The sequence below is a fragment of the Rhinolophus hipposideros genome (genome assembly GCF_964194185.1).
Source record: "Rhinolophus hipposideros genome assembly, chromosome: 4".
Taxonomy (NCBI): Eukaryota; Metazoa; Chordata; class Mammalia; order Chiroptera; family Rhinolophidae; genus Rhinolophus; species Rhinolophus hipposideros.
In genome coordinates, this window is record NC_138050.1 from 3189921 (window position 1) to 3214047 (window position 24127).

The window sequence follows — 24127 nt, forward strand, 5'->3', positions numbered from 1 at the left end:
TTTTATTATGGGTTCTTAATTATATTTCTTGTCTGTTTTTTTTTATTTTTTTATTTTTTATTTTTTATATATTTTTATTTTTTATTTATTTTTTATTAAACTTATTGGGGTGACAATTGTTAGTAAATTTACATAGATTTCAGCTGTACAATTCTGTATTACATCATCTATAAATCCCATTGTGTGTTCACCACCCAGAGTCTCTTGTCTGCTTTTTTTAAACATAAGTATTATTTCAAAAGCATTGTTTGTCATTGTAAAACGTTAGAAAACACAAATAAGCATAAAATGCAGATATTCCCACCCCTTACAGATGACCACTCTTGATTTCTTAGTAGCTCTTGTTTTTTTTAATTAAATTTATTGGGATGACAGTGGTTAGTAAAATCACATAGGTTTCAAGTGTGCAATTCTATAATACATCATCTGTATATAATATTGTGTGCTCACCACCCAGAGTCAGTTCTCCTTCCATCACTGTGTATGTGACCTCCTTCTCAGATCTTGATATTTTGACCAAAATAAGATCATACTTACATGTTGTTTTGCTACCTGCCATTTTCAGTTAACAAGTATCCATCTTTCCATGTCAATAAATGTTCACCTCTTTTCATACTCAAACCATATTCAAATATAACTTGTTTCTGTATTTCCTATAAATGAAAGTTAGCTCTAGACTAAAAGCTGCAGTAACTGTAAGTTCAACAAAATGTTTTCCCCCAAATGTTCTTTACAGTTAGTTTGTCAAAATCAGCATCTGGTTTGGAGACTACGCACTGCATGTGGTTATGTCTCCTAACTCCCTATTAGTTTAGCAGAGTCTTTTTTTCCATGGCACCAACTCAAGAGATTGCACAGTTTTGGTTTTAAGTACAGAGATGTAGAAAGTTTCTTAGTAATGAATGTTTACATTTTATTTGTGTATTTTAACCTAATAGTTCTGTGGTTGTTTTGTTTGTTTTTTTAAATTTATTTTTTATTTCAGCTAAACAAGCTATCAATCAGGGGAGATCTCCAGTTATAATAGACAACACTAATACACAAGCTTGGGAAATGAAACCATATGTGGAAATGGTAAATATGAGATATCAGAGAGTTTTTATGTTTTATTCTTGTCGATTTTTTTATATTCTGGAATTTTGATTACTTTGATTTTTAGTATTAAAACATTTGTCCTTGTTTTCTAAAGAATGTGTTGGTTTGCTTAGTTTTAAAAAATTGGGAATTGTGTATATTAAGGAATATGGTCATCTTATTAGTTTTGCCTCGACTTGAGGATAGTAATTGAAATTTGTCCAGTTAAATAGTCTTAAAATTTTTATAAACCATATTATTTTAAAAGTAAAAATTTTCTTGGCTGAGCAAATTTAGAAGTAGTCTAAATGAAATTTATGTCTGTCTGCCTACTTTTTACTTTAAAGTATTTTCTGGATTTTTTTTCTTCCTTTCCTTTGTATAGGCCATAGGAAAAGGATACAGAGTAGAGTTTCATGAACCTGAAACTTGGTGGAAATTTGATCCTGAAGAATTAGAAAAGTAAGGCACTCAAATTTGTTTTGAATCCCTACCTTTTTTTCTTTCTTTTTTACACAATGTCTTTGCCAGCTTTGTCTGTCATATCTTTGCTACTTGTGAATAGGGACTACTGCTTCGTACCTTCTGGTAAGAGGAACATTGACTTTAATTCAGTGTTTTTGAGGTATGCCTTGCCTTGTTAAATTTTATTAAAATTTTCTTGTTAATATTATATGAATTCCTGTATCGTTTCACAATATACTGAATGCTATTGGAGATCCAGAAAACTTTGAGGGAAGAATTAGGAGTTTTCCTTCTGGTTTTTAGCTAGGCCACTTCTCTGTCTGCATTGTCCTTCCAACTTCATCTCCTTTCCATTTTAGATCCATCACCTTTGTACCTGATGCTTGTCATCTTGCTCCCTCTTTTTCATCTTTACTACTGGAGCTCTAGAATCTCATAACCAAGATTCTTGGAATCACTGTATTTTGGAATTCAGATTAGTTTTTTGGGTTAAAAAGGTAATATAGTGTATATACCTCATCATAACACCCCTGGCAGAGTTTGGGCAGCATGTCATAATCAAACATCGTAATATTTCTGCAATAAATTATGACTAAGTAGTCTAAGGAGATGAGAAAGGCTCTATATAATGTGTTACCAGTTCTGAGTAGATCATGCTGCCAGATGAGTGCAGGTCTGGTTAGATTTTGCTGCCATATGAGTCAACAAAATGAGTTTTCAGAGCATTTTAGGTTTTAGAATTTGTGGTGAGGGATTGTGTGTGGACTTGTATTGCTTTCAACCTGCTCTTCCCTTTGGGTTTATCTTTACCCCGTTCCTCTGACAGCATTGGTTTTCTTGCCAATGACTCTTTTTTTCCTTCATTTTCACCCTCCACTTTTGGTAACACTTTGAGATATAATTCACATACTTAACAATTTACCCATTAAAAACATACAGTTTATTGGTTTTCAGTATATTCGTAGGGTTGTGCAATCATCTTCTCCCTTTTTTAAAAAACTGTTGTTTTTTGTTTCCCCTCCCACCTCAGTTTGCCCTCTACCAGCTTAAAGCTGTTATTCTGTATGGTGTCCAGCTAATAATTTTTCCCCCTTTGCGTTTCATTCCTTTGGTTATCTTATTTTCCCTTTCTGATTTGCATGCCATATGTTCATATATAAATAGGAAAACTGATAGATTTACTGATACCTGGGATTGTTGCCTGATTCTGTGTATATTGCACCTCAGGTGGAAGAGATGGAAGTTGAAAAACTAAAGATATTTGGGTTATGCTGAACAAATGAATTGATGAAATTGTTGTACAGTTAGGCTTTGTTTACTTTTGAGGTATTGTTGAAATTTATTATAATTCTTAATATAAATTGACTTTACAAAATAAAGTCAGTTTAACTGATGTCTAGCATTGTTTGATTTGTTTTGTAAATAATTGATTGAATCATCAAATCTGATACGTTGTGGGTTTAGTCATATCTTGCCAATTTTCAACTTGAGATCTTTTTTTTTTGGTCTTTTGTCTTCTCTCTTGCTTTTTCTTCTCATCATGAACACAAACGTGAATAGTTTTGAAAAGTAAACATTTCTTCTGTGTCCTTTTTCTCAGTAAAATGAATTAGCATTAGTAAATCAACTATAACATTAAATGTAAAATATGTTCTTGTGTGTTTTGCCATGTCCAAGTCAAGGTACAGAAAACTACAAGAGTAAAATAAATTGTAAAAAGGATCAAGAGGGTCAAGAATAATTTTAAAACCACTTTTTGTAGTCATAATTAAACTCACAGAAAAGTACATAAAATATAAACATAACGGTTGACAAATTGCTTACAAGGCAAATATTAATTTAGCCATTTCCCATGTCATGAAAAATCATGTCACCTCAGAAGTTTTTGAATTCCTTTTCCCAGTAACAATTCCTTGGTAATTACTTCCTTGCTTTTCTTTAAAGCACCTTTATTTTTTTCTATAATGTTTTTTGCCTTAACACCATAGTTTATTTTTTAAATTTTATATAAATAGAATTATGTAGTGTGTAGTTTTTATATCCACTTTCTTTCACTTAACGTTATATTTGTAAGATATGTCCAAATTGTTATATCTAGTAATAATTCTGTGTTGATAATAGGTTTTAAAAATGCAGTAGGAAGTGTCCTAAAATAACTTTTAAAAAGTGATAAATATTTGATACTAATTTTTGAAGGTCTTACGAGCCCACTCAGTCTTCTATAATTCTCAAAACAGTGTCTCATAATCTTTAATTTTGTAATTAAAAAATAGGGGAGATTAACTTGGTTGTTCAATGAATCAGTTGGTCTGTGTGATGAAGCTATAATCAGTTAACATTTTGCTCTCATTTATGGTATCTTTAAATCTTTTTAAAATGTTTAAAACTTTGAGAGAGCCAGTATACATTTTTTTTTGGTATTAAATGTTAATAAATGAGATTGTATCTCCTAGTATTTATCAGCAAAATATAGTTTAGAATCTATACTCAATTACTCTAAAACAACTTTATATCTAAGCTTATACATTCTTTAAAAAGAATTAAAATCCTTTTCTTTTTTGGTAGGAGGAATAAACACGGTGTGTCTCGAAAGAAGATTGCTCAGATGTTGGATCGTTATGAATATCAAATGTCCATCTCTATTGTAATGAATTCAGTGGAACCAGCGCACAAAAGCACACAAAGACCTTCTCCTACAGAGGAGGGACAGAGGTGGGGAGGCCCTCTAGGCTCACATAATCACATCTGTGTCACATATAATCATTAGGTTGGCTATTTTCAACTAACACATTTTTTCGCTTGTCTTTGAAAATAATTAGTGAGCCTTTTTTGAAGTTTAAATAGTTTCAAATAAAAAAAATGCTACGTTGCCTCACAGAAGATGTTCTCAGCAAGTTGTTTAAAGTCTAAAGTGTAAATAAAAATTATATAAAATTGTATTTTAAATGTTTTTATAATCTTTTGTTGTAATACCTTCAGTTATTATGAAGGTGCCTGCGTGGGTAAGAAATAGAATGTTTTTCTACAATTGAATTTTAAACAAAATTATCTATTTTGTAGATAACGAACAATTTTCTAGTTCATACTGAACTCTAACTTTTCATAAAACTTTGGTATTTTTCCTTAAATACCTTAAACATACAAGAAATACTAACTGGTTATAGGCACCATAGTTGATTCCCTGTTTATTATATAGGTAAAATTATGTTGCCGCAAATTCATCTGTGTGACAAAATATTTCTAAACTATAATTAGCATATCAGTTAAAATTCTCCATCAAATGTCATAAGTTAGGTGTACCCGTCACCTGGGGAGTTTTCTCCATAATTACATGTTCATAATACAATATATACATATTCATCACCATTCTTAAGCCACCCCCTGCTCCCCCACACCTTCCAGTTCTGGGATGGACACATAGGGAAATCACTCTGTAGTTAGGAAATCTCAGGTTGTTCTGATACGCATCACTCTTTTCTATTTAGCACTGTATAATTCTAGTGTAAAAATCTATCAAACTGCTCCTTAGTTGTAATTATGCGAAGGTTTGTTTTGTAGGATGTTTTATTTCTCCTGGAGAGCCAACCGTTATCTCACTGGATAGTTAGATTGTGTTCCTTCAATTAAATTTAAAAACCAAGAGGAATTCATTTCAGAGATCTGGTAATTCATCCTAATCTTTGCTTTGATTTACTCTATTTTAGGGGGAAAAAAATACCAGCTAATTACATGTTACTTTAGAAAAATAATCATCATGTCCCTTTGTAAGTTTTACATAACATTTCATGGCCTTTCAACTTTCTCCTAAACCAGCCCTTCCTAAATCTGATAATCTGTCTTTATATGTTGTTTTAAAACCTTTTACTATTCTTTTCCATTTTGCTTTAAATGTTCTCCCACATCTTTATATTACTTTTTAAGTAATATTAAATTGCTGGGCTCAAAACTAAACACAGTGTTATCAACAAGGTCTTTATTATATTGCTTTTAGAGATAAGAATACTATTCCCATTTATTTGTACTATTCAATTCTGTTTATACTTAAATTCGTATGATCTTGTTTAACACATGTATGTTTGTATGTATTTGTTCATCTTAACAAATTATGTAGTAGGAATATACTAACTCATATTTTGTGTGTAAGTATATATAGATATTTATGTTATACATACACACATTTCCTTCATCCACTATTTTCATGTATTCTTTTGTTTCAGAGTAATATTTCTTGGTTATTTGGACTTGTATTTCCTAGTATTTTATTATGTAAGTTAGCATATCTGGAAAATAGCCCAGAAGGATTTCATTTGGGGACAGGTGAAAGTTAGATATGTCTTGTGTGTCCTTTTCCCCCTGTCCTTATAAAATTTTGTTTAAGAGTAATAGTACTATATAGTTTTTGAATAATAGACTCTTAATTAGCCCAATTTATGTTAAGGAAGTAGAGAATTGCCTTGGGAAGATATAAATTATGAGAAAACATGTTCACGTTAGATAAAAAGTCTTCTGAGTACTAAATAAGCATCATTCAGAGATCATCATTAATCAATTACTGATTTATTTTTACAAATGCATTTTTGTTTTTGTTTTTAAAGATTTTATTGGGGAAGGGGAACAGGACTTTATTGTGGAACAGTGTGTATTTCCAGGACTTTACCGGGGAAGAGTGTGTTTTTCCCAGGACCCATGTCAAGTTGTTGTCCTGTCAGTCTTAGTTGTGGAGGGCGCAGCTCATCTCCAAGTCCAGTCACCATTTTCAATCTAGTTGCTGGGGGGCGCAGCCCACCATTCCATGATGATGGCGGCCTCCCCTCAGCAGCGCAGTGGCAGCTCAGCTGAAGATGCTATGTTCAATCCTAGTTGCAGGGGCTGCAGCCCACCATCCCTTGCGGGAGTCGAACAGGCAACCTTGTTGAGAGCACGCGCTCCAATCAACTGAACCATTTGGCTGCCTGGGAGCTCAGCAGCAGCTCTTTGTCCTCACTCCAGTTGCAGAAGGCGCAACTTGCTGGCCCATGTGGGAATCGAACCGGCAACCTCGTTGCTCAGAGCTTGTGCTCTAACCAACTGAGCCATCCATCCGCCCCTAAATGCGTTTTGAGGCAGGGAAATTCACATTCTGAAAGACTTTCCATTTGTTTTTAAGACAAAATTAAATTAATGGTTACCCCAAGAATTCTGGCTAATTTTATTTAGTGAACAGTAACAGAATGGAGGAATAAATATGCAATAAAGGAGACCTAAATCACTAGTATAAGGCGTTGCTTGGTGTTAAAAATCCATAAAATATGAAATTTGCCAATTAAAGATTGTCATCAAATTTTTTCTACTGTCAGATATACATATCTATATTTTTTATTGAGATATATTCTTAATCGATTAGCCCCAGCTGCCACCTCCCATTGTGAGTTGATTTCCCTGAAAAAGAATAAACTGGGTGTTAGTCACCATATTTAAGGTGAAATACATTTTAGTTACACACAGTACAACTCCTAGTAAGATTAAGTTGTTTTTCTTTCATATCCTTGGTGTAAAAATCACTTTTCCTTTTTTTTTTTTTAAACTTTTATGTATTTTAAGTGTGTTTTTCCAGGACCCATCAGCTCTAAGTCAAGTAGTTGTTTCAGTCTAGTTGTGGAGGGCGCAGCTCACAGTGGCCCATGCGGGGATCGAACTGGCAACCTTGTTAAGAGGACTGCACTCTAACCAACTGAGCTAACCAGCTGCCCCTATAATTTTCTTTATGTCATAATCCTGTTAGTAAAAATAATTGTGTTGTAATTAAGTTGAACTTTTCATATTGCTTTTTAAATAGATCATCTTTATTTTCAGCGTTCGCCTTTTAAAAGAAAATGTTAGTTTTAAAATGTTTTATGTCTTTTAAAATCAGATTGTTTTCAGGAGATTGGGTTATATATGCTATATTGTTGGAGTGATAAGGTGGTTTATAAGTATCTGAAGTTTGCTCATCTTTTGCCTAATTAATATAGTTTATGGAATTTTCCAGTTTTTTATATAGAGTTTTTGAAGAGTTCATAATTTCAAAGGATATAAAATACTTGTTTTGACCAAATTTGAGTTTTTATTATTCAGAAATGTCTTATTTTTCTTAGTCTGGTTTTCTAAGTATTTATAAAGAAAATTGCTGGTGTTCTGTTTCCTCTCTCGAAAATGTTAAAGAAATGTGGTAGTTTATGTGTTAGTGCCTTGCCCAGATAGGTTTGCTAGCCTTTAGTGAAGTTTTATGTAGTGTTCCAGCATGGATGAAGTTTCCTTTTGTGTCTTTTTGGGTTTTTTTGGTTTTAATATCTGCAACTCATATAAGTAGAGTAACACCTGTTAGTCTAGAATTATAACAAAATATCAGTTTTGTTACTGTGACCATTTAGAGTAAATCTTTGGAGGCAGCAGGAAGAGCAGATTGAGTTAGTGATTTTTAGAGTTAAGTCTTAATGGGTTACATTTTGTAAATAAAAAATTTTTCCATTAAAATTTTTAGCTTAGGAATTGACAGGGAAAGGAGTGGTTATATTAATTAATGAGTATTTTTTATGTGATGGTTTTCTTTCTCTTTACCAATTAAATAAGATTGGCATACCAATATTTATATTCTTCAAATTAAGCTACTATTAAAACAATTGGTCTCTGCGTGTATGCCACATTGTCTCCTTAAAAACTTGTTCTTAGGGATTATAAGTAGTAGTATTAAATTTGTTGAAATAGATTCTGAAAGAGGAATAATTAGTGATTATCTTGTGTCTGTTTGATTCCCTTTTTCACTTGGCAAAGCAGCATTTAAATTAATTCAATTCAGTTGATTAAAATTGCCAAGTGTTTTAAGTCTAAAAAAAATTGACTTTTGCATTATTTGTAAATTTTAATGCAAACCTTGAGAAGTTTATGATTTTTGCAAGTAAGTTCAGAGAACATTCCATAACCATTATAGAATGGTTATAATTTACACTCAGTATCTTTATTTAGATTACACTGAATGGCATAGCTTTTGTAGTGGAATATACATGTGTGTATGCTTAATGTTGAATGTATTTCCTATGGAAATTTATAATGCTCTGTCACTGTTAAATTATGCACAGAAACAAGGGGAAAGAGTAGCATAAAAACTCTTTGGAAAGAGGTCCTCAAGAATAAATAGTTAATATCAAAGCTAAGGCTGTGTCTGTTGGAAAGTTTTGACTTTCTGGTACATTTAAAAGTCTATCTTAGTCATTTAGATTAGAAATCATCTCTTTTCCCCTTTCCTCCTTACATATATTGTTCTGTGAATGATAACCCCTCCAAATGTGGTAATTGCAATAATTACATATTATACTTCCCAGTACAGAATCCAGTAACTGCAATAAGCTATTTTATTTTATTTATTTTATTTTATTTATTTTATTTTTTTTTCTGGTGTAATGCAATTGATAACTGTTTCGCACCTCTGAATTTCATCCTTTTTATTTCATTAACCTCACAACCACCCATTTTACCCAACTGAAACTTTTTACCCCACCTATGGCGTTACGGACATTACTGTGCTCTGATGTTTCATTAAAAACGATTCTGATAGTTTTCTAAGTACACTACTAATAATTTCCTTCTCTACATGACCTGTTTTTAAACTTTTGAATTGCATCAAATACATCTTCAAGGTATGCTTTTTTCTCTCAATCTATAAAACATCCATGTGTACACAAGAATGTATTATTCCTTTAATGCATTGCTGGACTTAATTTACTTTTTTTTTTTTTAATTGTATGGTAGTGTCTTTTTTTTTTTTAATTTTTTAGTTTCAGGTGTACAAGACAAGGTAATACTTAGACGTTCATCATTTATATCCCTCACACTGAGAACCCCCCTCCCCCCATCCACTATCCCTCCAACCTCACACTGAGCCATCACATTATATATATAAAATTATAGTTGGCATTCATTAATGTTTAGCTTCTGGTGTACAATGCCATGATCAGGCATCCACAGTATCCCTGAGGTGGTCTCCCAAATAGGACGCATGTCCATCGGATACCCAACAAAATCTTTACAACATTATTGAATACGTTCCCCAAATTAATTTTCAAAAAACCCTGAGGCCATCTTGTGGTTACCAGCTGCTTCCTAATCCCTTCACCTTTCCCCTTATCCCCAACCCCCCCTCCCCCGCCCATCTAACAACTCGCGGTTTTTTCTTTGTGTCCCCAAAACTGTTTCTGATTAGTTCATTCACATATTCTTTTCTTTAGATTCCGCATATAAGTGAGATCATATGGTACTTGTCTTTCTCTTTCTGACTTATTTCACTTAACATAATGTTCTCTAGATCCATCCATGTTGTTGCAAATGATAAGATTTCTTTTTTATTTATGGCTGCGTAATACTCCATTGTATAAATGTACCACAACTTCTTAATCCAGTCATCTACCGATGGACATTTCGGTTGTTTCCATATCTTGGCTATTGTGTAAAGTGCTGCAATAAACATAGGAGTACATACTGATTTTTGAATTGGAGTTTTGGATTTCTCCGGGTAGATGCCTAGGAGTGGAATTACTGGATCATAGGGTAGTTTCATTTTCAGATTCCTGAGAGACCTCCATACTGTTTTCCATAGTGGCTGCACTAATCTGCAATCCCACCAACAGTGCACTAGTGTTCCCTTTTCTCCACATCTGCGCCAGCATTTGTTGTTTGTTGATTTATTGATGATAGCCATTTGGACTGGAGTAAGGTGGTATCTCATTGTGGTTTTTATTTGCATTTCTCTGATGGTTAGTGACATTGAGCATTTCTTCATATGTCTTCTTGCCTTCTGTATGTCCTTTTTAGAAAAATGTCTCCTCAAGTCCTCTGCCCATTTTTTAATTGGGTTGTTTGTTTTTTTGGAGTTGAGTAAGTTTTTTGTAGATTTGTGATATTAATCCCTTATCAGATATATCATTGGCAAATATCTTTTCCCATTCAGTAGGATCCCTTTTTGTTTTATTGATAGTTTCCTTTGCTGTGAAAAAACTTTTTAGTTTGATGTAATCCCACATGTTTATTTTTTCTCTTACTTCCCATGCGCGAGGGGAAAATCTTATTCCGGGTAAAGTCCATGAAGTTTCTTCCTATATTTTCTTCTAGATATTTTATGGTTTCAGATCTTACATTTAAGTCTTTAAGCCATTTAAAATTTGTGTTTGTATATGGTGTAAGGAGGTGGTCCAGCTTCATTTTCTTGCATGTGTCTGTCCAGATTTCCCAACACCACTTATTGAACAGGCTGTCTTTACTCCATCATATGTTCTTGCTTCCATTGTCATAGATTAGATGGGCATATAGGCATGGATTTACTTCTGGACTCTCTATTCTGTTCCATTGATCTATGTGTCTATTTTTATTCCAGTACCATGCTGTTTTGATTACTGTAGCCTTGTAGTATAATTTGAAGTCAGGTATTGTTATACCTCCCACTTTGTTCTTATTTTTCAAGATTGCTGAGGCTATCCGGGGTCTTTTATGGTCCCATATAAATTTCAGGATTATATGTTCTATTTTTGTGAAAAATGTCGTTGGTAGTTTGATAGGAGTTGCGTTGAATGTGTATATTGCCTTAGGCAGTATGGACATTTTAACTATATTAATTCTTCCTATCCATGAACATGGAATGTGTTTCCATCTATTTATGTCTTCTTTCATTTCTTTCTTCAGTGTCGTATAATTTTCTGAGTACAGATTTTTTACATCTTTGGTTAGATTTATTTCCAGATATTTTATAGTCTTTGGAGCAATTGTAAATGGAATTGTTTTTTAATTTCTCCTTCTGATATTTTATCATTGGTATATACAAATGCAACTGATTTCTGAATATTAATTTTATATCCTGCTACTTTACTAAATTCATCTATCAGTTCTAATAGTTTCTTGGTGGAGTCTTTAGGGTTCTCTATATATAGTATCATATCATCTGCATATAATGATAATTTTACTTCCTCCTTACCAGTTTGGATGCCTTTTATTTCTTTCTCTTGTCTGATTGCTGTGGCTAGAACTTCCAGCACTATGTTGAATAGAAGTGGAGAAACTGGGCAACCTTGTCTTGTTTCTGATCTTAGGGGGAATGGTTTTAGCTTTTCCCCATTGAGTATGATGTTAGCTGTGGGTTTGTCATATATGGCCTTTATTATGTTAAGATATGATCCCTCTATTCCCACTTTCTTAAGGGTTTTTATCATAAAAGGTTGCTGTGTTTTATCAAATGCTTTTTCTGCATCTGTTGATATGATGTGATTTTTATTTTTCATTTTGTTAATGTGGTGTATCACATTAATTGATTTGGGGATGTTGAACCACCCTTGCATACCAGGGATGAATCCCACTTGATCATGGTGTATGATCTTTTTAATGTATTGCTGAATTCTGTTCGCTAATATTTTGTTGAGAATTTTTGCATCTGTGTTCATTAGCGATATCAGCCTGTAGTTTTCTTTTTTTGTGGTGTCTTTGTCTGCTTTTGGGATCAGGGTGATAATGGCTTCATAAAAAGTGTTTGGGAGTCTTCCCTCCTTCTGGATTTTTGGAAGAGCTTGAGGAGAATAGGTGATAATTCTTTTTTGAATGTTTTGTAAAATTCACCTGTAAAGGCATCTGGTCCAGGGCTTTTGTTTGTTGGGAGATTGTTGATTACTGATTCAATTTCCCTGGTGGTAATCAGTCTATTCAGGTTCTCTGTTTCTTCTTGAGTTAGCCTTGGAAGGTTGTGCGCCTCTAGAAAATTGTCCATTTCTTCCAGATTGTCAAATTTGTTGGCATATACTTGCTCATAGTAATTTCTTACAATTTTTTGTATTTCTGTGGTGTCTGTTGTCACTTCTCCTCTTTCATTTCTGATTTTATTAATTTGGCTCGTCTCTCTCCTTTTTTTAATGAGTCTGGCTAAAGGTTTGTCTATTTTGTTTATCTTCTCTAAGAACCAACTCTTGGATTCATTGATCTTTTGTATTGTTTTTCTGGTTTCTATTTCATTTATTTCTGCTCTGATCCTTATTATCTCCTTCCTTGTGCTCCCTTTGGGCTTATTTTGCTGTTCTTTTTCCAGATCCCTTAAGTGTGAAGATAAACTGTCAATTAGTGATGTTTCTTGTTTCTTTAGGTAGGCCTGCAATGCTATGAACTTCCCACTTAGGACTGCTTTCGCAGCATCCCATAGATTTTGGGTCGTCGTGTTCTCATTCTCATTTGTCTCGAGATATCTTTTGATTTCTTCTTTGATCTGCTGCTTGACTCATTCATTATTTAGTAACGTGTTATTCAGCCTCCATGAATTAGTGTGTCTTCCTGGTTTTTTTTCTTCCTGTAGTTCATTTCTAATTTCATAGCACTGTGGTCAGAGAAGACAATTGGTATGATTTCAATTTTCTTAAATTTATCAAGACTTGTTTTGTGTCCTAACATATGATCTATCTTGGAAAATGTTCCATGTGCACTTGAGAAGAATGTGTATTCTGCAGCATTGGGGTGAAATGCTCTGAAAATACCGATTAAATCCAAGTGGTCCAAAGTATCATTTAAGGCTGTTGTTTCCATATTGATTTTCTGCCTGGAGGACCTGTCCCTTGTTGTCAGAGGTGTGTTGAAGTCCCCTACTATGATAGTGTTACTGTTGATCTCTGTCTTTATGTCCATCAGTGCCTGTTTTACATATTTAGGTGCTCCTATGTTAGGTGCATAGATGTTTACTAGGGTTATGTCCTCTTGTCGGATTGATCCCTTTATTATTATATAGTACCCATCTTTGTCTTTTAATAATTTCTTCATTTTAAAGTCTGTTTTGTCAGATATAAGTATTGCAACTCCAGTTTTTTTTTTTGCTTCCATTTGCATGAAATATCTTACTCCAACCCTTCACTTTCAGCCTGTGTGTGTCTTTTGATCTGCAATGAGTCTCTTGTATACAGCATATACAAGGGTCTTGCTTCCTTATCCACTCAGCCACCCTATGTCTCTTGATTGGAGCATTTAATCCGTTTACATTTAAAGTGATTATTAATAGGTACATAGTTATTGCCATTTTTAAATTTGTAGTAAATTGTTTTCATCTTTCTTCTATTTACAAAAGTCCTTTTAGTATTTCTTGCAATGCTGGCTTGGTTGTAATAAATTCTTTCAGTTTGTTCTTTTCTGGGAAGCTTTTTATCTCTTCATCAACTTTAAATGATAGCCTTGCTGGATAAAGCAATCTAGGTTGTAGGCCTTTGTGTTCCATCACTTTGAGTATCTCCTGCCACTCCCTCCTGGCCTTTAATGTTTCTGTAGAAAAGTCATTTGATAGTCTTATGGGAGTTCCCTTGTATGTAACCCTCTGTCTTTCTCTTGCTGCTTTTAGGATTCTCTCTTTGTCTTTAAGCTTTGCCATTTTAACTATAATGTGTCTTGGTGTGGACCTGTTTGGGTTTATCCTGGTTGGAACTCTCTGCACTTCCTGGGCTTGTATGTTGGTTTCCTTCATCAGGTTAGGGAGGTTTTCAGACATTATTACCTCAAATATGTTCTCAATTCCTTGCTTCCTCTCTTCGCCTTCTGGTATTCCTATGATGCACATGTTGTTGCGCTTGATGTTATCCCAGAGGTCTCTTAACCCATCTTCATTGTTTTTTATTCTTTTTTCTTTCTGTTGTTCAGTTTGAGTGATCTCTGCTAACTTGTCTTCTGAGTCGCTGATTCGATCCTCTGCTTCATCTAACCTGCTGGTCATTCCTTCAAGTGAGTTCTTAATTTCGGTAATTGTGTTCTTTAGTTCTAGCTGGTTGTTTGTTAAGATTTCTACATCCTTTTTTAGTTCTAACTGGTTGTTCTTTATGATTTGTCTATCCTTCTTTATGTCTTCTCTAAGCTTTTTAAACATTCTTATCACCAGTGTTCTGAACTCTGTCTCTGAAAGGTTGGTTACCTCTGCTTCGTTTGGTTCCAGTTGTGGAGGTTTCTTCTGTTCTTTTATTTGGGACATGTTTCTTTGTCTCCCCATTCTGACTGACTCTCTGTGTTTGCTTTGATGTAGTAGGAAGATCCCCTAGAGCTCTTAGTTCTTGCTGGGTTATCTTATGTAGTATGTGTCCTTTATATTTGACTTGGACTACTTCGTTCTTCTCCTCTGCATGTGCTCCATAGGTGGTTTGTGTGTTTAGTATATTGTCCTGTTCAAGAAGAACTTTAATTGCTTTTTACTTGTGAGTAAGTGGGTTAACTCCTAGGCCATCTAGTTGTGAAACTTGTCTCTGCCCACCCCAGGGTGTTCTGCTGGGTGAGGGTTGGCCACTTAAATGAGGTTTGGCCTCTATGGGCTCTTGTGCCTTCAGAGAATTCCCTCTGGGTGTATGACTTGTAGGTCAAACCCGGTAGTACTCTGGTTTGGTTCAGAGTTGGCTTCTGGATATGTTGAATCTTGTGCCTCTTAAGCTGGCCCCTGTTAGGGCAGTTTCAGCACAAATCAAGTTACCAAGTACAACAACAACAACAACAACAAAGAAAACAAATCAAGTACATTCACATGTAAAATACAACCAACAATCCCCACTCAACATAGGCAAAGATATCAAAGAAATAAAGACAGAACAAAGCAAATCACAAGCAGCAGGAAAAACAAAACAAAACACCAAGCAAAGCAAAACAGAAAGCAGAACCAGTCTTGGCTTAAGCCCACCAAGTAATCTCCAGGTTGTCCTCCGCTGTGCCAGAGTTCCCTGCCTATTGCGCAGGCAGCGCTGGTCACCTCTTGCCCAGAGTGAGTTTGGGAGTGTAGATTTAAATGCGAGGGGCTGAGGGGTCTGGATGACAGTTTTCAGAGAGACCGTGGAGTTTCTGTCCTTTCCTGCACAAATGCACTCTGAGAGTAGCTCCACCAGCCTTGTGCCCAGTACTCCTGAGTCTTAGGGCCCTCCTTCCGTGGGTGTGTGGGAGGGGGCGGGTGGGAGATCTCTAAGGTGCTAAAAGCTGGGAGCTGCGTCTGCCGCTTACTGCTGTACTCAGGGAGTGCTTTTGAGGTTGCCCTTGCCCTGCCCCAGGCCAGCCAGAGAGGGTGGGGGCTGGGGTTAGAGGGGTCTTCTCTCTCCCAGGCCAGCCACGCCACACTCCTCCCGCAGGCCCGAAAATGGTGGCTGGAGGTGTGGGAGTCTCCTCTCTCCTCGTCCAGCGAAAATCCCCTCCTCCCAGCGTCTTCCAAAGGCCAGAGCTGGCTGCCAATCTTCCCAGCTCCTGAGCACAGACGCCCCCCTGCAATCTGACGCCACTCCTCAGTTCAGGGGTCAGTTCAAGTCTCTGGAAGGGCGGGGGGAGGATTCGAAAAGCGGGGTGAGGGGCCCAGGTGTGGCGTCTGAGTTCTTTGTCTGCCCTAGAGCCCACGAGCTGCCCGCCCCGGCGGGAGCGATCAGCTGTGGGACGCAGGGAAAGAGCCCACCTCCTGGACCCTGCGCTCTCCGCTGCACCCTGGGCTCCCGTGGGACTCTAGAGCCCCGGGTGCTGCCTGCCGCTGCTGCTCTGGGCACGCTGCAGGGCTCTACCGTGAGGGGTGGGGGGAGAGCGCGGCGCGTTTCCTCTTGCCCTCCTCGCTTCTCCCCCGCTTGCCCAACTAGCACACCCCAAAGCAAACCTTCCACGAGTGTCCGTTCCATCCTGGGAATCGCGCAGCGGTCGCCGTCTGGCCTGGGCTCCGCCGTGGAGGGGGGGCGCGTTTCCACTTTGCCCCTCTCTCTTCTCCCCCACTTGGCCAACTAGCGCACCCCAAAGCAAACCTTCCACGAGTCTGTGCTACGTCCTGGGCGCGTGTGGCGGTCGCCAACCGGCCTCAGCTCCTCCGTGGGCGCACTTCCACTTCGCTGTCCTGCCTCCTCCTCTGGTTGCAATCAGCGCGCACCTTCAGGTAATTCCTCCACGAGTCTCCCCTCTGTTCTGCGTGATGAGCAAAGGACTCCTCAGGTGTTCTATATGTCCCGATTGCCAGAAAATCTCGGGGAGGATTCAAAAAGAGCACCCCGCTGCCACCATTGCCATGACGTCACTCTGCAATAAGCTATTTTAAATTTAAATAAGAACAATATAGATTATTTTATCTAGTATGGAGACAGCCATAGTCTGACCCCTAATCTTAGAACTAAACACAAGCATTATTTTGGTGAGTAACTGAAGACTGTCTAGGACTGTTGTCCAGTTGTTAACATTTCCATGTTTTTATAATTGAACTTTGGTAAATTAATAGGAAGACTCAGAGGTTTTGAGATGAGCTGTTGGACTTTTGCCTCTCAACTTTATTAATAACTAAGGGGAAAAAAGTAGGAATAATCTGTTCACTTATGGTTAAAATTGTGTTCAATAGAGTCCATTGAAATATACTTTATTTGAATTGTTTTCTTTTTTTGTGGTTTTAACTGTGTTCTCAGGATATACAAAGTGAAAATTTTACACTTGTGGTTAGTTCATCTACAACTAGTAATTATAATTGTACAACTTTGTTACTGTCTCTCCAATTATAATTCTGAACAACAAGTGCTTAAATCTTCAGTATGAGAACACTAATAGAGGTTGGTAATCAATAGCAACAAAGAATAGCTGGTACTGACGCATATCTTTATATAGTTATCCTCTATTTGGAAAATAATATATATTGAGTTATTTGCCATCTTCAGGCTAAATAACTTCAATTTAACTTTTCTTACCAGTTTGTTGTCCTACTTAGGATACTTTTCAAAATGCTTGTAGCCTGATTTAGATGGAAAGAAACGTTGTAAGAGTTGGGCGATCTGAGTTCCACCCCCATTTGTATCCATCCTGTCTTCTCTCCCTTCTATTTCAATAGATAGGATAGCCCTCCTCTTATCTAAGGTTAATGCATTTACCTGTAACTCTGGATTGCATGTTTTACCTTCTCAAGAATGTCTGTGTATTGTCAATTATTTCTTCTCTCCGTAGCTTCAATCTTGCCTTCTTTTCTTGGTCTGTCCACATTTAAACACAATCAGATTTTTTTTAAAGTCCCTCTTTATTGGCACCACTCATTTACAGCCAAGTTTCTCTAAAAAACTGCCTACACCAACTGTCTTTTTTCTCTCAACTCTAAATTCAACCCACTCCATTTTGGCTTCTACCCCTATCCTTCCCTATTTTAGCTTCTGCCCCTATCGTTCTGCTTCATGTCTAGAGACTTTAAGGTCTCTGGATGTTTCTCTGTGTTGAGCGTTTTTCAGTCCTCTTACGTGACGTCTCAGCAAGCATTTGACGCTAGATCACTTTTTTCCTTAAAATACTTTTCCTTGACATGATCTTTGTTCTCTGTGCGTACTTCTCTGTCTCCTTTGCTGCTTTCTTTTCCTCTTGCTCTTTTTTTCTAGAGTTCCTTAAGTTTCAGTTCTAGACTATCTCCTATTCTTACTTTTTGCTTTCCCCAGGAGATTTCATTATTTCTCACTTGGACATGGTAGTCTCCCCACTTATAGCTTTGTTAGCCTATAATTTTACGTTATTCTGTGCTTAAACTCTACATAATCTCTGGTCCTTGGCTTCTTCCCTGGCCCTGTCTTCACCACTCTCTTCTTTATTTACTGCATTCTGTCTATACTGGTCGTCTTGTGTATTCTTCATACAAGCTAAGCTTGATCTTGCTTTAAGCAGTAGCTCTTTTCTCTTCCTAGAATGCTGTTCTCTTCTACTCTTCCTATGCCTAGCATTTTCTCATCATTCAGGTCTCACCTCAGGTGTCACCTCAACAGAGAGGCCTTCCCTGACTTCCTATCTAAAGTAGCCCACCCCTTTCACATTGTCCTGTTTTGTTTTCATCATAGTACTTATTAGTAGTTGAAGTTATTTGATGCTGATTTGTTGGGGGTCTTCCTAAATTTGAATAAAAATTTTATGAGACCTTGTTTATTTGGTTCATAGCTGTACCCACAAAATCGAAACCAATGCCTGTAATACTGTAGGAACTCAAAATATTTGCTGAAGGATTTTATACCCAATGCTTCTATATTGTTAACAATGTTGACACCCCCCCCCCCCCCAATATATTTTCTTCTTAGGCCTGTCCTCTTGAGCTCCAGCTTGTATTCCTAACTGCCTACCTGACTTTTCTACTTTTAGAAAAAAATTGAAAAATTGAACTTGTAATTTTCTCTCCCACCTTTGGATCTCTAGGACTTCCTTACACAGCATATGTGTCTACCATCCATTTATTTCTGCAAGCCAGAAACTTGGCTTCTTTGATATCTTTTTTCCCCCTGTATATTCAGACCATCAGCTGGGGTTTCTGGGTTTTGCCACTGAAATATCTCTTGAGTCTATTTCTCCATTTTGGACTGCTATCTTTCTAGTTTGAATTATCATCTCTTACTGAGATTGGATCCCCACGTCAATACTTGCTCTGTTCTAACCCCTTTTCTCCACAATTTAACCAGACTACACATAGGAAGTGCTTACATTATAAGTATAGCTCAACAAGTTTTCACAAAATGAACATATCCATGTAACCAGAGTCCTGGTCAAGAAATAGAACATTACTAGCACTTTAGAAGCCCTCAGTTGCTCCTCTGTGCCCAAGTGATCTTTGTAAAATGAAAATATGATCATGTGTAAAGCCTTTTAGGTGCTTCCCGTTACTGTTAGGACAAAGATCAAAAGCCATAATGTGATATTTAATACCCAGGTTGATAGTGGCCCCTACCTGCCTATCCAACCTTGTGTTTATTACTCTTACTACTTTCTGTATTCCAGCCCTACTGGCCACCATATTTCCTTGAATGTTCTATTCTGTTTCCTCTTCCTGGAAGGTTCAATGTGCATACATCTCTTCTATACTCATCCTTCAGATTTGGACTCTTCGAGGAGGCATTTTTGGACATAGCAGGCTTGGTGAGGTCTAAATTACGTTGTGTGTTCTCATACTTTATTAATTTATATGAGTACAGGCACAAAACCTTGTTTTATTGTGGTTCACTTTATTGCACTTCGCAGATACTGGGTTTTTTACAGATTGAAGGTTTGTGGCAACCCTGTGTCTGCCAAGTCTATCAGCGCCATTTTTCCATCAGCATTTGCTCACTTCGTGTCTCTGTCACATTTTGGTAATTCTCGCAATATTTCAAAGTTTTTCATTATGACTATATTAGCTGTGGGGAGCTGTGACCAGTGATCTTTGATGTCACTACTGTAACTGGTTAGGGGCACCACAAACTGCACCCATATGAGATGGCGAACTTAATCGAAAATGTGTGTGTTCTGACTGCTCCACCGACTGACCGTTCCCCATCTCTCCCTCTCCTCGGGCCTCCCTAATCCCTGAGACACAACAATGTTGAAATTCGGCCAGTTAATAACCCTGCACTTACACCTGTAAGTGTCCAAATAAAAGGAAGAGCTGCATGCCTCTCACTAAAGTGGAAGCTAGACATGATTAAGCTCAGTGAGGAAGGCATGTTGAAGCCGAAATAGGCTGAAAGCTAGGCCTCTTGCACCAGTTAGCCAAGTAGTGCAAAGGAAGAGTTCTTCAAGGAGATTAGAAGTGCTATTCCAGTGAATACACGAATGGTAAAGCGAGACGGCCTTATTCCTGATATGGAGAAAGTTTTAGTGGTCTGGATAGAAGATTAAACCAGCCACAATATTCCTTTAAGTCAAAGCCTAATCCAGAGTAAAGCCCTAACTCTCCAATTCTGTGAAAGCTGAGAGAGGCGAGGAAGCTGCAGAAGAACAGTGTGAAACTGGCAGAGGTTGGTTTATGAGGTTTCAGGAGAGAAGCCGTCTCCATAACATAAAAGTGAAGGTGAAGCAGCAAGTGCTGAGGTAGAAGCTGCAGCAAGTTATCGAGAAGGTCTAGTTAGATAATTAGTGGGGGTGGATACACTAAACAACAGAATTTCAGTGTAGACGACACAGCCTTTGTTGGAAGAAGATGCCATCTCGGACTTTCATAGCTGGAGAGAAGAAGTCAATGTCTGGCTTCAAAGCTTCAAAGAACAGGCTGACTCTCCCGTCGGGCTCATGCATCTGGTGACTTTAAGTTGAAGCCATTGCTCACTAACCATTCTGGAAGTCGTAGGGTCCTTAAGAATTATGCTAAATCTACTCTGCCTGGACTCTACAAATGGAACAACAAAGCCTGGATGACAGCACATCTGCTTACAACATGTTCCTGAATATTTTAAGTCCACTGTTGTGACCTACTGTTCAGAAGAAAAAATTCCTTTCAAAATCTGACTGGTCGCTGACAATGCACCTGGTCACCCAAGAGCCCTGATGGAGATGGATAACGAGATGAATGTTTTCATGCCTCCTAACGCGGCATCCATTCCGCAGCTGATGGATCATTTTATTGTTTAAGAAATACATTTCGTAAGGCGATAGCTGCCATAAGTTCTCTGGTGGATCTGAGCAAAGTGAATTGAGAACTTCCTGAAAAAGGTTTACCATTTCAGATGCCATTCGTGACTCATGGGAAGAGGTCAAACTATCATCATTAACAGGAGTTTGGAAGAAGCTGATTCCAACCCTCATGGATGACTTTGAGGGCTCATGACTTCAGTAGAGGAAGTAACTGCAGATGTGGTGGAATAGCAGAAGAACTAAACTAGAAGTGGAGCCTGAGGGTGTGACTGAATTGCTTCAATCTCATGATCCTCCATTGCTTCTTATGGATGAGCAGAGAAAGTGATTTCTTAAGATAAAAGATACTCCTTGTGAAGATGGTTGAAATGACAACAAAGGGCTTAGAATATTATATAAATTCAGTTGATAAAGCAGCGACAGGGTTTGAGAGGATTTACTCCAATTTTGGAAGAAGTTCGTGGGTAAAATGCTATCAAATAGCATTGCGTGCTATAGAGAAATTGTTCATGAAAGAAAGTCAATACACAAACTTCACTGTTGTCTTATTTTAAGAAATCGCCACAATCTTCCCAGCCTTCAGCAACCACCATCCTGATCTGTCAGCAGCCATCGAGGTGAGGCAGACCCTCCACCAGCAAAGTATGACTCCCTGAAGGCTCAGATGATGGTTAGTGATTTTTAGCAATAAATGATTTTTAATTAGGGTACGTACATAGTTTGTATAGACATAATGCTCCTGCACACTTAATAGACTATAGTGTAGTGTAAATATAACTTTTATATGTACTGGGAAACCAAAAATTTGTGTGACTCATTTTATTGTAATAGTCACTTTGTTGTGATGGTCTGCAGCTGAACCCGCAATATCTCTGAGGTCTGCCTGTATATGATTATTTTACCCCATTATTTTTAAGATCTGTGACTCAGATTGTACCTATTTAGTTCACCATCATAAGGTCATCAACTAGCACAATGGCTGGGTAAGAGTGATATTCAGTATTCATACCATAAGTGAAAATGAGTAGTCTCATCTTGTTACAGGCTGAATTGTGTGTTGAGATATGTTGAAGTCCTAACCTCCAATACCTAGAATATGACTATTTTTGGATAAAGGGCCGTTAAAGAGGTAATTAAGATAAAATGAGGTTATGATTGGGCCTTAACCACAACGACTGGTGTCCTTATAACAAGAGGAGATTGGGACACAGACACTGGAGGAAGACAAGCCAAAGAGGTCTTAGAAGAAACCCACCCCGCTGACACCTTGATCTTGGACTTGTAACTCCACAATTGTGAGAAAATAAATTTCTTTTATTTAAGCCACCCAGTCTGTGGTGTTGTGTAGCTTTGGCAAACTAACAGATCTTGGTACTGGGAAAGTGGGCTGCTGCTCTAACAAATCCCTAAAAATGTAGAATTGGCCTTCTAAGTGGTATGGTAGAGGTTGAAAGAGTTTTCAACCTCTTGAAAAAGCCAAGCTTGCCTTGAGAGATTGTAGAAATATGAATGTTAAAAGAGATTCTGGTGAGGGCTCTGAAAGAAAGCTGTTGAGAAGGTTTCTGTCATCTTAGAGATACACATATATGATTGTGAGCAGAATGCTGGTAGAAATATAAATGTGAAAGGCGCTGCTGCTGAGGTCTCAGATGGAAGTGAGGAACATGTTATTGGAAACTGGAGGAGAGGCCACCTTGTTATAAAATGGTAGAGAACTTGGCTAAATTGTGTTCCAGTGTTTTGTGGAATACGGAACTTGTAAGTGGTGAACTTGAACTGAGATTCTGAAGCAAAGTGCTATAGGTAAGGCCAGGTTTCTCTTTGCTGCTTATAGTAAAATTCAAGAGGAGAGATCTAAATTGAAGAAGGAATTGTTAAGCAAAAAGGAACCAAAGCTTGAAGATTTAGAAAATTTTCAGCCTATGTATATTGTGGAAAAATGATCTGTTCTGGAGACAACATCAAATTTGTTGATAGGCAGCGATTTGCTACAGAGATTATAGGCATGTGACTTATGAATCCATTAGGCCGTCCCAGCAGAATAGAGATGGGGTTATGCCAGCAAAAACAGTGCTGGCCTGGACCGAGGGTCCAGACAGGATGAAATGAAGGGAGTCTGTCAGATGTCTGGGATTCTACAAGTCAGTGGAGCTATCTGGCTGTGAACATGTGCTGTTCTTTGAGAGACGAGAAGGTGGTTCGGGGTTGGCAGGGCTGCCACTACCACCATGCGGTCAGAAGTACCACAAACTGGGTTCAGTGGGGATGGGACTACCACACTGGAAGGCAAGGCCCCCATCTCACTGGGTTGGAGGACAGAGCATGGAGCCAAAGAGGATTATTCTTCAGCCTTAAGATGTAATGAAATTTGCATTGTTGGGTTTTGGATTTGTTTGGGACCTCTCCCCCATTTCTTATTTCTCATTTTTCCATTTTGGAATGGGAATATCTATTGTGTGCCTGTCCCGATATTGTATTTTGAAAGTAGGTAACTTGTGTAGATTCACAGGCTCACAGCTGGAGAGGAATCTTGCCTCACATATCTCAAGTCCACCCTACCTGATTTAAATGATATTTTGATGAGATTTTCGACTTAGAGTTGATACTGAAATGAATGAAGACTTTGGGGGCTGTTGGAATGGGGTGAATGTATTTTGCATATGAGAAGGACATGAATTGCAGGAGCCAGAGGGTAGAGTATTATGGGCCAAATTATGTCTCCTCAAAATTTATGTTGAGGTCCTAATCTCTGGTACCTCAGAATGTAATTGTATTTGGAGACAGGGCCTTTAAAGAAGTGATTAAGATAAAAGTGCGGTCATATGGATGGGCTTTAATGTGACTGGTGTCCTCAGAAGAAGAAGAGATCAGGAAACACACATATAAGAGACCATATAAAGACTCCAGAAGAAGAAGGCCATTGTCTACCAGTTAAGAGAGGCCTTAGAAGAAACCAGACCCGCTGACACCTTGATCTCAGACTTCCAACCTCCAGAATTGTAAGAAATAAATTTTTGTTGTTTAAGCCACCCAGTCTGTGGTACTTTGTCACAGCCCTAGCACACTAATCCACAGCTAACACAGTAGCTAGTTGAGAGGCATGTGTAAAACAGTTCCTTCATTGTCAGCGAGGACATTTGACTGGATCAGGGTTCTGAATTTTTAATTTAATTCAATCTTTCTGAAAATGGAATATGTTGTATTAAGAAGTATATAGTGGGTTGCATGACTGCATTTCACAGTTTTTACA

At 37.4% G+C, this 24127-nt stretch overlaps 1 protein-coding gene across 6 annotated transcripts in view; it reads left to right on the forward strand.

Moving 5' to 3' along the window:
- Positions 1-24127, forward strand: part of N4BP2L2 (NEDD4 binding protein 2 like 2) — a gene marked incomplete at its 3' end in the record, with an annotated part of 108028 nt that overhangs the window by 12530 nt on the left and 71371 nt on the right. For 2 of the 6 annotated variants that reach the window (XR_013993186.1, XM_081045761.1), the window contains exons 4-6: positions 986-1074; positions 1460-1536; positions 4105-4251. Coding sequence is in view for 5 of the 6 variants with exons in the window: in XM_081045761.1 (XP_080901887.1) it covers positions 986-1074; positions 1460-1536; positions 4105-4251 (313 nt within the window). Of the gene's footprint in view, positions 1-985; positions 1075-1459; positions 1537-4104; positions 5482-19269; positions 19400-24127 lie in introns of those variants that run through there. The other 4 variants (XM_081045762.1, XM_081045760.1, XM_081045763.1 and 1 more) reach the window with 3 other exon arrangements.